The 15643-nt window shown below is 47.6% G+C and overlaps 1 protein-coding gene across 1 annotated transcript in view; it reads right to left on the bottom strand.

Annotated features, from left to right (window-relative positions):
• The window catches only part of RAB4A (RAB4A, member RAS oncogene family), an 80078-nt gene that overhangs the window by 22113 nt on the left and 42322 nt on the right, over positions 1-15643 (bottom strand). Inside the window, exon 5 of the mRNA XM_088472508.1 lies at positions 5363-5517. Within this exon, the coding sequence (XP_088328634.1) occupies positions 5363-5517 (155 nt within the window). The remainder of the gene's footprint in view (positions 1-5362; positions 5518-15643) is intronic.

Here is a 15643-nt window from a genome sequence, read left to right as displayed (position 1 = left end):
AAGGTGTCAAACCTGTAATACCTCACGAAGGTATGGACAGAGGACCACGTAGCAGCCTTGCAGATCTGAACTGCCGAGGCACCACGTGGAGCTGCCCACGAAGGACCCACAGACCTAGTGGAATGAGCCTTCAGAGAAGGAGGAACCGGTAGGCCTTCATGAAGATAAGCTTCAGAAATAGCCATACGGATCCAGGCTGCCAAAGTTTGCTTTGAAGCAGGCCAACCCTTTTTACGGAAGCCATAGAGGACAAACAAAGCGTCCGACTTCCTAAACGAAGAAGTGCGGTCAACATAAGTCCTTAAGGCCCGCACGACATCCAAAGAGGCCTCACCCACGGAAAGACCCGGTGAGTTAAAGGCCGGAACAACGATTTCCTCGTTAACATGAAACTGGGAAACAACTTTGGGAAGAAACTCGGGCCGAGTGCGGAGCACTGCCCTGTTCCCATGAAAAACCAAGAAAGGGGGTCTACAAGAAAGAGCCCCTAACTCAGAAACAAGTCTGGCCGAAGCAATAGCCAGAAGGAAAACAGTCTTAGCTGTTAGACATTTAAGATCCACTGAGCCCAGTGGTTCAAACGGCGGTCCTTGGAGAGCCCTCAGGACCACAGCCAAATCCCAAGGCGCCACAGGTGGAACAAAGGGCGGCTGAATGCGGAGAACACCTTTTATAAAGGTGCGCACATCCGGGATTGTGGCAAACCTACGGTGAAACCAGACAGATAGGGCCAAAACCTGTACCTTCAAAGAAGCAAGGCGAAGCCCATGATCTAGTCCCGCTTGCAGGAAGGCGAGAATCCGAGACAGACGAAACTCCCGCGGTGCATAACCTCTCGGTCGACACCACTGGAAGAACGTATGCCACACGCGATGGTATATCCTCGCGGAAGACGGTTTCCGAGCTCGCAACATGGTACGCACCACAGAGCTGGAAAACCCCCGGGACCTCAGCATGGCCGTCTCAACAGCCACGCCGCCAAAGACAGCAGAGTCAGGTCCGGGTGAAGACAAGGACCCTGAGACAGAAGGTCCGGTCGTAGCGGCAACCGCAGAGGACTGTCCACGGACAGACCCTGAAGGTCTGAGAACCAGTGCCGTCTGGGCCATGCGGGAGCTATCAACAGGAGCGTCCCTCCTTCCTGTTTGAATTTCCGGATTACCCGTGGAAGAAGGGAGACCGGAGGGAACAGGTATGCGAACCGGAACGTCCACCGGACGGACAGCGCATCCACCAGATACGCCCCTTCGTCTCTTGTGCGAGACCCGTACACCGGCAACTTGTTGTTGTGCCGGGACGCCATGAAGTCGATCTCTGGAAGACCCCACCTGTCCACCAGCAGTTGAAAAGACTTGAGTGCTTTGAGGTTGAGAATCGGACGATACGACCCATTGGGTTTCTGTACCAAAAATAGATTTGAATAGAAACCCTGGCCCCTCTGGGAGAATGGAACAGGCACTATAACTCCAGCCTGGAGCATAGTGTGCAATACCTTCCGCAGCTCCGTAGACTTGTTCCGGTCTGATGGTAGACTCGTCCGTGCCGGAAGGAGAGGGCGTATCTGTGGGAAACCACCTCCAGAACCCAAGTGTCTGTCGTAGTGGCCGACCAACACTGGGCGAACTGCAGCAGGCGGCCTCCCACCCTGGGATCCCCCAAAGGGAGGCCCGGACCGTCAGGCCGCAGGCTTTTCATCTGGCTTGGGGGCCGGACGTCTGGTACTCCATGCCTGCTTCCAGGGCTTGGCCGATTTCTTAGGGCCAGCCTGTCGAGGAAACGACTGTGGTTTGGGCCTGCCCTGGGCCCTAGATGACCGAAAGGACGATGGTCCAGAACCAGAAGGAGCAGCGGCCGACGGGAGACAAGCAGATTTGGCTGCCGCCAGCGTGGCCACAATCTTATCCAGATCCGGACCGAAGAGAACTTCTCCGGTAAACGGCAACGCCTCCAGACCCTTTTTGGAATCTGCGTCCGCCTTCCAGGATCGCAGCCACAAGGTGCGACGAGCAGCCACCGCTGCTGAAGAAATTCTAGACACCAGAATACTAATGTCTAGGGCCTCCTCATTGATATAAATGGCCGAATCACGGAGATTACCAATCAACTCCGCCTGTTCGGCCGGACAGTCGGAATCAAAAGAAGCCTCTAATGAATCCGCCCAGCGCTCCATCGCTCTGGCAACCCAGCAATTGGCCATAGCCGGCCGTGCTGCCCCCCCCGCAAGGGAATAAGCGGACTTCAGGCAGATCTCCACCTTGCGGTCCGTAGCAACCTTAAGGGAGGACATAGATGGCATCGGCAATGTGGCACTACGGACAAGACGGGTCACGTGAGAATCCACCTGTGGAGGGGATTCCCACTTTGCTAAATAATTATCCGCGAACGGATAAGCCACCGCCAGGCGTCTCTGCGGCTAGTATCTTTTGCCAGGCTGTTTCCACGCCTCCTCTAAATGGTCCACCAACTGACCCGAAAGTGGAAAGACTGTGGCATCGCCCTTCACATCTTTGAAAAAGGCATACATAGATTTAGCCGCTGGGGGAACTTCGTCCTCAATCACCAAGGCTGTGCGGACCGCCCGAATAAGTCCAGGAATATATACCTTGGACCTAGCGTCAGCGTCCTTAGTATGGAGAGGTTCCTGATCGTAAGGATTCAGAATCTCCCCATCATCAGACGTCCCCTCGTCATCCTCATAAGGAGCCGACAGACGCCACCGGCCGTTTATACGGCCGCATCACAGACTCCCCTTGCAACACATCCGACAAGTGCTGTACAGAACTCGTCAGGGAGTTAACCCACGCTGGCTCCTGAGAAACCGGGAGCGGGGAAATAGGGAGACTGTGGGGTACCACCAATTGTCGTGGGAAACCCTGCATGGGTGACGACACCACTGACTGCTGGGATAAACCCATCGGTGTAAACGCGGGCTGCGGAGCTAACTGGCCCACTAAGGCTGTAAGCGCCTGAGTGAAACAAGCCCAGGGCGGCTACTATACCGGTGCAGTAACCGTAAGAGGCCGCGCCATGGACAAACACTGCCGGCAAAGGCCCTCCGCGCTACCCTCCCCCTCCGCTAACGGTACTTTACACGTAGTACACTGTAGCCGGAGGGGAAAATCACTTTCGGACATGATGGCACCACGTATGTGACCTCTCTCACCAATTATAACTTAAATAGGCGAGAGACCACCCTGCAGCACCGCACCGCAAGGGCTTAGCAGAAAGAACAGGGACAGTAATAAAGCTGACAGTTTAGAGAAAAGTTACAGGCAGCAGCGCTAGCACAGTCACATACAATGCAAAGAAAATCAATTCCTGCACTAACAGCGCTGATCACTCAACTACGCAGACACAGGGCCTGGTAGTACACAGCGCTGCATACACAGACCTGACCACAGCGGAGGAGAGGTATGCGGGGGGACCCAGACCACGATGCTTCCGTCCAGCGCTTCCAGCAGCGTTCACCATGCGTTCTGGAGAAGATGGCCGCCGAGGAGCAGAGAGGAGGCTGGCCTGGGGGAGGAGCGCTGCCACAGGACCAGTCGGCAGCGTGCAGAGAGGGCTGTGTGCAGCGGTGGAGGCGCCGGCTGTGAGACAGGGAAGGCGCGCTCCCCTGGCATGCATTTAACCCCTGGGACGCCGCAGCGCTACCGCTCTGCTGCGGTCCGCTGTCCCAGGGGGTAGTGGAAAGCGCAGGTTGGTCGCCTGGCTCCACGCTGCAGCCAGTCCCCAGGGAGCCCCCTGCCTGGGGACTTAGGACCATGTGACCAGCGGGGACCCACCGCGGGACCCCGCTGCTTACCTTTGTCCCCCTTGGATCCGGCCATGGTCCGGAACATCTGGGGTCACCGCTAGCTGTGACCCCAGATGCTCACCAGCATCCCCGGATCGGTACCGGCGTTCTGGTACCGGCGGGGGTGTAGGGAAGACAGCATGGACGTCAGGTCTGACTGTCCATGCTGTACATCCAGATGTGCAGCCACAGCTGCACTGAAGAAAGCTTCAGGGGCTCTTCTAGCCCCCACTCCGACAGGTGCACCCGACTCCAGCCGGGCACCAAACTAAACTGAGGTGCCTTGGCTCGGGGGCGGGATATAGGAGGGGGACCCTAGTGCATCCTGGGAGGCTGAAAAGCTTAACTCTATGGTGCCCAGCGACTGACGTCACACCTATACCCCAAGGTATCCTGTGGATACCCTATGGACCTTGAAGTAGAAATAGGGAAGTTATGTGCTTGTAAAAGAGAACTTTAAATTTGTGGACTTGAATGACATTTAAATAAATGAAAATATAAAACTCTTCCTAATCATCAATGGAAAAGTAAAACTGATAAATAAGAACCAGCCAAGCTTAAAAACTTAAATATTCATTGGTTGCCACTATTATATTCAACCTGATGTACATATATGGCACCAGCATTATTCACAGAACATAAACACAAACTTTACTTTGGCACATAACAATAGTTCACTATCCACAATTAATATTGGAAAATTAGCTATGTTTACACGGAGAACTAAAAATAAAAAGCATCTTTTCAAATTTAGGCATTTGCAATGACAGAGTTGAATTGTCTGAAAATCATCTATTACCCTAAAACATAGTGTATTGCATTGTTTAATTATTAGTCCTTAAACTGCCAAGCCAAAAAAACTATATGAAATGCATATCATCTTACTACTATTGCACACCGCAGCCATTACAGTAGTAAACATATTGATCACTGGAAGATTTGTCTTCTGGCAAATATCAGAGGCAAGAGAAAGCTAAAACACTTCAAAATGCTTTCATGATAATTGCGGCATCAGTGATTTACCACTTGCTCCATTGCAGCTATTTATATCCTAGTGTAGAACAATAACAGATAGTTGCTACTCAATGCGGAATAGAAAAAAAAAGTTGCAAATCATTAAGCGATTCTAAACCTAGACAGCATATATAGGTTTTATATCAAACCTTGATAAGAATTACCAGGTTGTACTCAGAAAACATCCAGACAGGAGCGGCCTCTGCTGGTGCACCTGTTTGCATTTTCACTTCAACACTAAAATGGTAAACCTCAGGTGCCACATTTTGCCGTTTTCCTGGAGGTTGGAGAAAGAGCGGGAGACCAGCTACTGCCTCCAATATCATGATCAGTGTGCAATAAAGGAAAGCAAGACCAGGACTGTAAGGAGCACCTTAAGTATTGCCTTATCATCTGTACAATGTCCGTCTCAGCAGACAGAAAGTTTCCTTAATGCCCTCTGTCACTAGGTTTTATTTTCTGTCATGGTGACAGGAACATTTTTTGATAACTCATTACTCAATAGTCCCACCCTCACTCCCTATATATTATAGCAACACATAGTGTACTCACCATTTTCTTGTGCAAATCGAGAAGCTTCTAAAAATGTAACTTCACGGTCAACATCTAAATCTTTTTTGTTCCCGCACAGTATAATTACAATGTTTTGGCTGGCTAGCATTCGAGCATCTGTCAGCCAGTTGGTGAGAGCATTGTAGGTTTCTCGACTGCATAAAGAGACAAATGTCTTTACATTTCAAGCAATAGAGAACATTAGGATCTAGAAACATTTCTGTAATAAAAGAGTTTACCCTTTTACGCTTAACCTTTCAGACTAGAAAGCATTCTAAAGGATTACCAAACAACAGCAATTCTTAGGTGTTCTCTTTCCATAATCAAAGATTTATCTAACTCGACCAACTTTGCTGGGCAACTGGATCATATAGCCCACCAAGCACTTTTTACTCTTGTAATTTGGCTGGAACCTATTATTCTACTGATTGTAAGTTTGCAAACAGTGCCCTCTTATCTGTTGTCTCTCTCAATACCCAGTCTTGTTTTATTATTGCTTTTGTTCTCAACTGTAAAGCAAAACAGAATATGCTGACATTATATAACTAAATATTAATAAATGCCCTGTAGTAAAGTAAGTGCTTGGGGCTTTTCCCTCTAAGCTCGGGAGTGAACACTTGGGCTTCAATCTATTCATAAACATGATTCTTATTCCTCAAAGCTTCAAGGTCAAACTCCAATACTCCGGGAGAAACTGGTTTATTCTCTATCACATTTGTAAACTGCATTCCATTCAAGGAATGTTCTAAACATAAATAAACCAAATATTCTGAAGAAGAGTGTCATATGGAAGTGGGCAGGAATTAAGACACAGATTTTTACAGTTACTGTGTAATAACTTTAGTACTCAAACACTGGTATTTCACAACGTTTTATTCTAATCACTAATGTCTGGGAGGACACACACTTCCTGTAAAGTTGGAAAATAAGCAAAAAAGCAGTAGACAGGTTTTTCTTTGTGCTGAAAAACACATGTGCTGTACATATTTACATATCCTGTGTTTTATACTTTATTCCGTTACTGGAAATGCAGTAAAAAAAAAAAAAAAAATCTCGCTCCTTCTAAATTTAAGTATCTATTAATTCTATATGGGAAAAACCTGCAATACTGCAGCACAAAATAATAATACTAATCATTATTAATATGCCAGCACCTGCATGTGCCACAAAGTGGTTTTGCTCTATTTAACTCTCACGTCTTAGTTTTTTTATCCCATATAGAGGTGTTTATTCAGTTTTTGGAGGGCTCTCATTGCCTGTAGGCTGGCCCAGAGCCCATCCGGACCACCTGCGTATCCAAGTGTGCAGAGGATAGCTTAGACCAGGGGTCGGCTCAATGCACTTAGCCGCCCCTGTGCCGCAGGGAGGCACCGGGCTGGAGAGGCACTGTCACTGAGTACTCCAATTGCTGGGCGCTTGCTGAGAATATATGTTACCAGTGGGCACCCAGCAGCTCCTTCCCTGCAGCCGGAGGCTGGAGCTCACTCTTGAGCTCCGCCTTCCGCAGTGGGTGAAGGGAGAGATGAATTCAGGTTCGTAGTGTGTTTGTCTTTATGTGTAAGGGGTACTACTGTGGGCATTTAATAAGTGGCATTACTGTGGGCACTACTTCTGGGGACACTGCATAAGGGATTCTCCCCCCAAAACTGACTCAAATAAGTCCAAAACAAAAAGAATACAAGCAAGAATCAGTCCATACCACATCCATAAAGGTCCCTCCAAAAAGAATACAAGCAGGAATCAGTCCATACCACATCCATAAAGGTCCCTCCAAAAAGAATACAAGCAGGAATCAGTCCAGACCTTTATGGATATGGTATGGACTGATTCCTGCTTGTATTCTTTTTGTTTTGGACTTATTTGATTTGAGTCAGTTTTGGGGGGAGAATCCGGATATCCCACTACACTGTACTTGAACTTATACATACCAACTTTTGTCCAACATTGGTTTTACAAGTTAAATCATTTCACTTTTTTTTTTATTTAAATATATTTTCAAATTTTCTTTTACAAAAAATATTTCCTGATATATGGTTCGTTCCCTCTTCCTTTTCAAAATTCAATGTTCATGTGAGGGGAGGATGAACCTTTGATGGTGAAAAATTTCAAAAGTTTTTTTGGGAAAGACAAAGAAACCTTGATGAGAACATAGAATCCTAATTAACTGTAAGTGAAGGTATGCACTATCAAGCTGTTTAAAGTACCTACTGGGGGAAGTGTCTGGATGGAAGGGAAAGGAAAAGATACCCTTATAATTCCTACTAGATGTGAGTGGGGTACGCACCAATAACACACCCTATATGGACGTTATGACCGATGTTTAGCTTCACATTACTTGTGTGCAATAGACCCTGATTGTTCTATTCTGCTTGTTTTTTCTTTTTTCTACATTGGGAAAATTCACCACACATGAGCAGGAGCTCGAAGGGACTACAAGGTGGACATCGACACCTCTATATCAAAGCAACACAAGGGGTCTAAGTATCATTGTGTATCCATTTGTTTAGGCCGGCGCCGCACATCTGTTCTAAAAATATTTTTTATTGTTGGTTATTATGTGTAAGGGGCACTACTGTGTGTCGCAAAGTGAATAAGGGACACTACTATGTGGTGTAATGTGAATAAGATTGTGATACTGTGTGGCGTAATTTGAATTGGGATACTATGTGTGATTTTGGTAGGACAGACCCCAGGCCCCTTGCTGCAAGGTCACGCCCTCTTTTTCAGGCTTGATAGACCACAAAAGGTTTTTAGCTTTATAAATAGATCACAGATCACCCCTGACTTAGACCTTTAAACTGACAGCAAACCCAGGGAAGTGGAAATACTTCAGTAACCCTGGTATAGTGATCACGCTCATTATTGTAAGCCTGCTCATCATTGCCATAGTCTGCACAATGTTTCCTTTTAGGTCTCCGTTGGTGCATACACACGGTCAGATAAGGAGGACGATATAAACGATAAATATCGTTTGATCGTTTATATCGTCCTTTTTTTTAGCCCCCTCCAACGACCATCGAATCGCAGGCATGGATGGTCGATATCGACCATCGCCCCTGCATGCAGGCCAACCTGATCGATATCGACCAGGTTAGCCTGTTATAGGGACCCGCGACAGGTCATTATAGTAGTTTGGGGGTTGGTGCATGTGCTGGATGTTCGATATCGAACATCCAGCACATGCAGGACGATCAGACAACGATATATGATCGTCCCTTGTGTACGGGCCATAAATCATACAGGGGTCAGATTAAGACATATTACAGCATATATAGTTTTAGCACTCTGATCTCCATAACTTCTAAAAGGGATATGAAGTGCCTCAACTGATCTTTTTAAAACCAAGATTTCTTACAGCATACCTTGCTTAAAGGCACAGTAAGCTTGTTTTTTTTTTTTTTTTTTTAAAGCAACAGTATAGTTGACCCCCTAACATGAAAAAAGGTTACATTTATATTACTTTCCTTCCTGAATGCTGGTTGAAGTGATACATTTTGGCCACACAACTATCTGCTGTATGTTACAAATTCACTGTTTCCCACAGAAATGTCTTTAACCAAAGATAGAACATATAAAAGCATTACGCTAATGCTGGCCATACACTAGTACGACCAGCATAAGATGAGATTTATCTTACGATTTCTCTTGAACTCCCCGGCAGCTCCCTGGCCACACGAGTGACACAAGATGTACAAACGATCTCATGATATGATCGATTGTGTGCCTCACTGATCGTCAGGAAAATGTCACTGAAATGACGGCGGTTGAATGCACGGCACGATCTGCATACGATAGATAATATGGGCTGCACATCTGATCATACGATACGTTTTAAGAGCGGCGGGAGCGCGCATTGGATCGTACCCTAAACACTACATGGTTTCCACACGAATTACCATACGACGCGTCGAAAATTGGGCAATTGGAGCAAAATCGCACTAGTGTATGGCCAGCATTACATTCATAGTCCTGCTCACAACACACAGAAGAGCAGAGATTAGTGCTCTTTCAAAATGCTACTAAATTCCAGCAGGTGTGTTGCGGTTCTTGGTTTCTTAATGCCTGTAAAGAGTTTTCCAGTTACAACATCAGCCATATAACCGGAGTAATTTGTTTTTACACACAACTAATTAAAACGAAATTTCCATCACAGTTAAGAGAATGGCCTTTTAAAATTATGTTAACATTACTTTACTCAAGTGCTCAAAAGAACTTGCTGAGTTTTTGTTGAATGTTTGTTAATCATTAAATCAGAACACAACTGAATATACAAATATTTAATGTACTTGTTCTAAACATAGGCCTCTGAAACAGGCGAAGGAGGCGGAAAGTCGGACAGGCGAAACCTTTCCGACTTTTCGCCTCTAATTGAACACGGGCCATAGAAGGGGATGGTATTTAGTAGGTACTGTATGTATTGTATATATTCCTAGCAGGGGTAAAAGCATTAAGAAGAAAGAATACAGAAGGAAAAAAACTCCTACAGACATTCCTCACTTAACGACCGAGTTCCGTTCCTACGACTCGGTCATTAAACGAGGATGTATAGTGGCCAGGAAGCATCAGGACCCAGGCTGAGAGTGACATGTGCCTGTGTGTGTCCCTCCTCCTCTGAGAGCGTGCCACATCCCGTCAGTCCTTTCCCTTATGGGAGGAAAGGTGTCCTGTGTGTCCCGCGCCACAGCCAGGGCCCCCTCTAGCAGCAGAGTCTTTTTTTTTTTTTAACACTGCAAGCTGGTCGGAGCGCTGGTCGTATGTCCGTACGGTCGCTAAACAGGTAGGTCGCTAAGTGAGGAATGTCTGTATATATTTATGTGTTGTAATGTTTATCTATTTTGAAATAGTAACAAATTAAAAGGTACATACCAAGTTCAAGTTCCTTCTTAGGCCCATATTCAATTAGAGGCGAAAAGTCGTAAAGGGTTCGCCTGTCCGACTTTCCGTCTTCTTTGCCTATTTCAGAGGCGAAAACTTTTCGTGCGCATCCTCGCTTTTCGCCCTGTTCAATTCCTAAGCACGAAAAAACGGAAAGCGCCGAATGCGGAACAGGCGAAAAGAACTGTCAGAAGTGGGGAAATCAGTCTGTACCCCAAATAAAGATGCACTAACATAGGAATCAATGTACATGTATACTAATAGCCCTAATTAAAGTGTTTGGGGTACTCAAGTAGTTTAAATTGCTTCTTATTAGCATCTTTGCAAAAGTGGTGAATAATGCCATAATGCAGTATTTTTGGGTGAAAATAAGTAGTCTAGTCAAATTTGAGGTACTTGAAAATGGGTGCTAGCATATTTTAAGGTTTATCAAGTGAACTTTTAAAAAATTTCAAAAACGAACCTGTTACATACACCTGCAATCCCAAAAACACCTAACCCATCCTTGCAGATCCCCAAGAAGTCTATTTCGCTAGTTTTTGTGTTTGTCCCCCCAAAAATTTAAGTACTTTTTTATATACATTTTTTTTGCTAGATTTGTTTTTTGGGGGAGTGTGCCAAGGGTTCTGGCTCGTTTCCCCACGTTTGCACCCCAAAATAAAGAATTTGCACTTCTTTTCACCTGCTATTCATAGGCGAATCTTTTTTGCCTATTACACTGCATTGAGTTTAATGGAGTACGGGCCTATATCTTAATTGTCACAATTTGGTATAATCTTGACAGAGCTTAAAGGGGCATACAGAGTAAACGATTTTTCTGAACGATAAGGATATCGTTATCGTTCACATCATCCAGTGTGTATGCACTGAACGACCAACAATACCCCCAGTTGGCTGAACTTGAAACTCAATCTGGGGATATCGTTACAGATGCCATGCTGCCGAATGCAGCATGGCGCCACCCCCACCCCCTCCATTGTTCGTTGTGGCAGACATTGGTAAGTGTGTATGCAGTCGCAAGCGGTTCGATGGTGGCCCAGTGCGCATGCGCACGACGGAGCCGGCTCCGTCGTGCGCATGTGCGAGACCCGGATAGCGACGGGCAAACAGTCGCTCCGGGTCTCCGTTAATGAAAATATTTAAACAGCCAATCGTGTGGCAATGCTTAAAAGCATGCATAAATGATTAAGACGTTCAGTTGTTGTTCAGATCAACCACCAGAATAGGAAAAAAAATAGGCCTTTGACCGTGCAATGGTTGATGGTGTCAGACATGGACGTTTGTATCTCAAACTGCAGATTTGGGGATTTTCACACACAAATATCTCTAGAGTTCACAGGCAACAGCTCAAAAAATACACATACCCAGTGAGTGGCAGTTCTGTTGGAGAAAAGTCTTGTCAATAAGAGGTAGATGAGAATAGTCAGACTGGTTTAAACTGACAAGCTGACAATAAATAACTCAAATAACCGTGTGTTACAACAGTGGTATGCAGATTCTCTCACAGCACATCAAAGTGGATGGGCAACAGCAACAGAACAACGCTGGCTTCCACTCCTGTCAGTTAAGAACAGGAAATGGAGGCTACAGTGGACACAGGCTCAGCAAATCTTAAGAGATGAAGACTGCAAAACATCACCTGGTCAGCCAAACCTTCACCTTCAGCCTTGAAATGCAAATGGAAGGATCAGAATTTGGTGTAAACAAAATGAACCCATTTAACCATCTGGCAACGTTTAGAATGTTGGTGGTGTGATGGTGTGGATAATGGAGTCAATTTACTGAGCCTTGGATGGAGATAAAGTACCAGCCAAACAGCTCCTATCATTTTTCAAACAGCCTGTGACTTGACAGTAGGAGCTAAATGGCTGGTACTTTATCTCGGTTCACTTCATCTCCGTCCAAGGCTTAGTAAATAGACCACAATGTTTCTTGCCACTTACTAGGCCCCTTAATTGCAAATGAGCATTGTTTACATGCCACAGTCTACCCAAGTACTGTTTCTGACCATGTGCATTTCACTCTGGCCACAGTCTACCCATCTTCTAATGGCGACTTACAGAAGAAAAACACACCAGAGGGGAAATGTATCAAACCTTCTACAGAGGAATAGAGCAGCTCCCCATAGAAACTAGACAGGATCTACCTATCATTTTATAGAATGTACTAGATAAATTATAGTTAGAATCTGATTGGTTGTTAAGGGTAACTTCTCTACTTGTCCTCTTTATAAGGTATGATACATACTCCCCTAGGCCAAGTGTGGGGAACCTTTTTTCTGCCAAGGGACATTTGGATATTTAAAAAATAATTCACGGACCATACAAAATTATCAATTTGAAAATTCATCTGCTATATTTGGTCAAAAATGTAATTAACTCACCCCTAATGTGACGGCTGGAACTGAAATCACAATACATAGGCAGATGGGCCACCATCACACTTAGGGCCTAATTCAGACCCGCGCTGACAAGCGGGTCGATGTTGGCCCAGTGCGCATGCGCACGACGGACCCAAAGGGGGTGTGCTGTCGATGGCGAGTGACAGCACGCCCCCTTTCGGGGGCGTGCCGGGGGCATGGCTGCCCAGACGGAGGCGCTCCTATGGGAACGCCTACCGTCTGGGGCCAGCCCCACTGACATCACAAGTGATGTCAGTGGGAGTGCCTTCGGCTCTGATAGAGCCGAAAGCACTCCAGGGCTTGCGGCAACGAGACCCTACCACAAGGGTCTCGTCGCAAGCCCGATGGTCTCGCAAGCCCCGATGGTCGCGACCATCTTCCTGGCCGCTCGCTATAGCTGTGGGTGGTCACCCACAGCTATACGAGCGGCCAGGAGGCCACTCTAAAAATCCAGAAGGACGGCCCTGATTCAGAGCGAGCGTTCTGTCAGGGCGTCCGGCTCTGAATCAGGTCCTTAGTTCTTTGAGGGCTCCAGCAGCCAAGAAGAGGGGGAGGCTGTCTGTATGTCACCAGGTAGAGTTTGGAGGGGCAGTCCCTATGGTCGTGTGACAGGCAAGTTGATAAGGCAGCCCTGGGGTCCTCTCAGATCAGCGCTGATGTAACCAGTCCGATGACAGCCCCGCCTGCTGCAGCTGAGGGGGAGAGAGCCATGCAGGGGCGCTGCGCTGTCTGCTGCCGAGCCCTGCACGCCCGCTGTGCTGTCTCTGCTGCCAATGAGGAGGAGAGAGCCACAGCCGGCCGGCCCTGATGAAATGATCTTGTAGAATGAGCCTTAACAGAGGCCGGAACAGGCAAACCCTCCTGTGCATAAGCCTCACAAATAACCAAACGAAGCCAACGGGCCAAAGTTTGCTTGCCAGCAGGCCAACCCCTCTTGTGAAAACCAAAAAGAGGACGAACAAGGAATCAGACTTCTGAATGGAACTAGTCCGGCCCACATAAACTTTGAGAGCACGGACCACATCTAAGGAAGCCTAACCAGCCGAGAGATCAGGTGACTGAAATGCCGGCACAACAATTTCCTGATTAATGTGGAACCACTTTAGGTAGAAACCCGGGCGAGAACAAAGCACCGCCCTGTCCTGGTGAAAAATCAGAAAAGAAGGACAAGAAAGCACCCCCAATTCTGACACCCTTCTGGCCGAAGCAATCGCCAGGAGAAAAACAAACAGTCTTAACGGTCAACCACTTGAGGTCCACCAACTCAAGAGGTTCAAATGGAGGACCCTGTAAGGCCCGAAGCACCACCGCCAAACCCCAAGGAGCCACTGGGGGAACAAAGGGAGGCTGAATCCTGAGAACACCCTGGAAAAAGGTGCGGACATCTGGTGGAGTAGCTATCCTACGCTGGAACCACACAGACAGTGCAGACACATGAACTTTCAAAGAAACTAGGCGTAAGCCTAGGTCCAAACCAGACTGAAGAACGCAAAAACCCTAGAAACACGAAACGCCTGAGGATCGTAGTTTCTGGACTCACATTATTGAAAATAAGTATGCCACTCTGTGGTGAATCCTGGTGGAAGCAGGCTTACGCACCTGTAGCATTGTGCTGATGACCGAGCTGGAAAAACCCAGGGACCTTAAGACGGATGTCTCAAGAGCCACGCCGTCAAAGACAGATGACTCAGATCCGGGTAAAGACAGGGCCCCTGAGACAACAGGTCCCGACGTTGAGGCAGAAGAAACAGAGCGTCGATGGAGAGGCTCCGAAGATCGGAGTACCAAGGATGTCTGGGCCAAGCCGGAGCCACCAGCAGAATCGTGCCGCCGTCCTGTTTGAACTTCCGTAGAACTCGAGGAAGCAGGTAGACTGAAGGTAACTGGTATGCAAACTGGAAGGCCCATTTTACTGATAGGTTGCCTCGGCATCCCGAGGCAGCAGGGATATCGTAGGGAATAGATACGCCAGCTGAAACATCCATTTCACTGACAGCGCATCGACCAGGCTTGCGCTGGCGTCTCTTGTCCTGGACCCGTACACGGGCAGCTTGTGATTGTGACGGGAGGCCATGAGGTCCACCTCCGGCAGTCCCCACCTGTCCACGAGTAGTTGAAATACCTTTGGGTGAAGCAACCATTCCCCGGGATGCACGTCGCGACGGCTGAGGAAGTCCGCTTCCCAATTGAGGACTCCTGGAATGAAGACTGCCGAGATGGCCAGAAGATGGCACTCCGCCCAAGACAGGAAGCGTGACAACTCCACATCGCTGCTTGACTGCGAGTCCCCCCTTGATGGTTGATGTACACCACCGTGGTGGCGTTGTCAGACTGAACTTGCATGGCCCTTCCTTGAAGAGCGTGACTGGACAACTGGAAGGCCCTGTACACGGCCCTGAAGTGAAAGTGGACCCGTCACTGCACCTCAACCCCGGAGACTGGCATCTGTCGTGAGCAGAACCCAGTCCGGTATCCAAAAGGAACGCCTATCCATGGCGAGATGTGACGTCTGAAGCCACCAAGCAAGCGACAGGCGCACCCTATAACCCGTTCCATTTGGATAGAATCAGGCCCTTCCACCATGTCGAATGCTGACACCATGGACCCCAGAACCCTCATTGCCGAGTGAACAGACACCTGGGAACTCTTCAGACAACTGCTGTAGGGAAGAAATCTTTTCTGGAGTCAGAAAGATCCTTTGCTGACGAGAGTCCAGCCACCTGTGCGCTTGCAGACAAGCGATCGTCCGATGCAGATGTTGTAGAGGTACCTCCGGAGAGCCTGCCAGCTATAGGAGGTCGTCCAGATACAGCAGAAGCCGTATACCTTGGCTGTGCAGATGGGCAGCCATAATTTTGGCGAACACCCTTGGAGCCGTGGAAAGGCCAAAGGGCAGAGCCTGAAATTGGAAGTGAAGCTGGAGTATAGCAAACCTCAGATACCGCTGGTGTGAAGATGCTATAGGAACATGGAGGTAGGCGTCCTGGATGTCCAGGGAGACCATA

This window comes from Taudactylus pleione, unplaced genomic scaffold, assembly GCF_031769625.1.
Source record: "Taudactylus pleione unplaced genomic scaffold, aTauple2 ptg000125l, whole genome shotgun sequence".
In the NCBI taxonomy this organism is placed as follows: domain Eukaryota; kingdom Metazoa; phylum Chordata; class Amphibia; order Anura; family Myobatrachidae; genus Taudactylus; species Taudactylus pleione.
The sequence above is the reverse complement of the archived record's forward strand: the minus strand, read 5'-3'. Positions and strand labels throughout refer to the sequence as shown.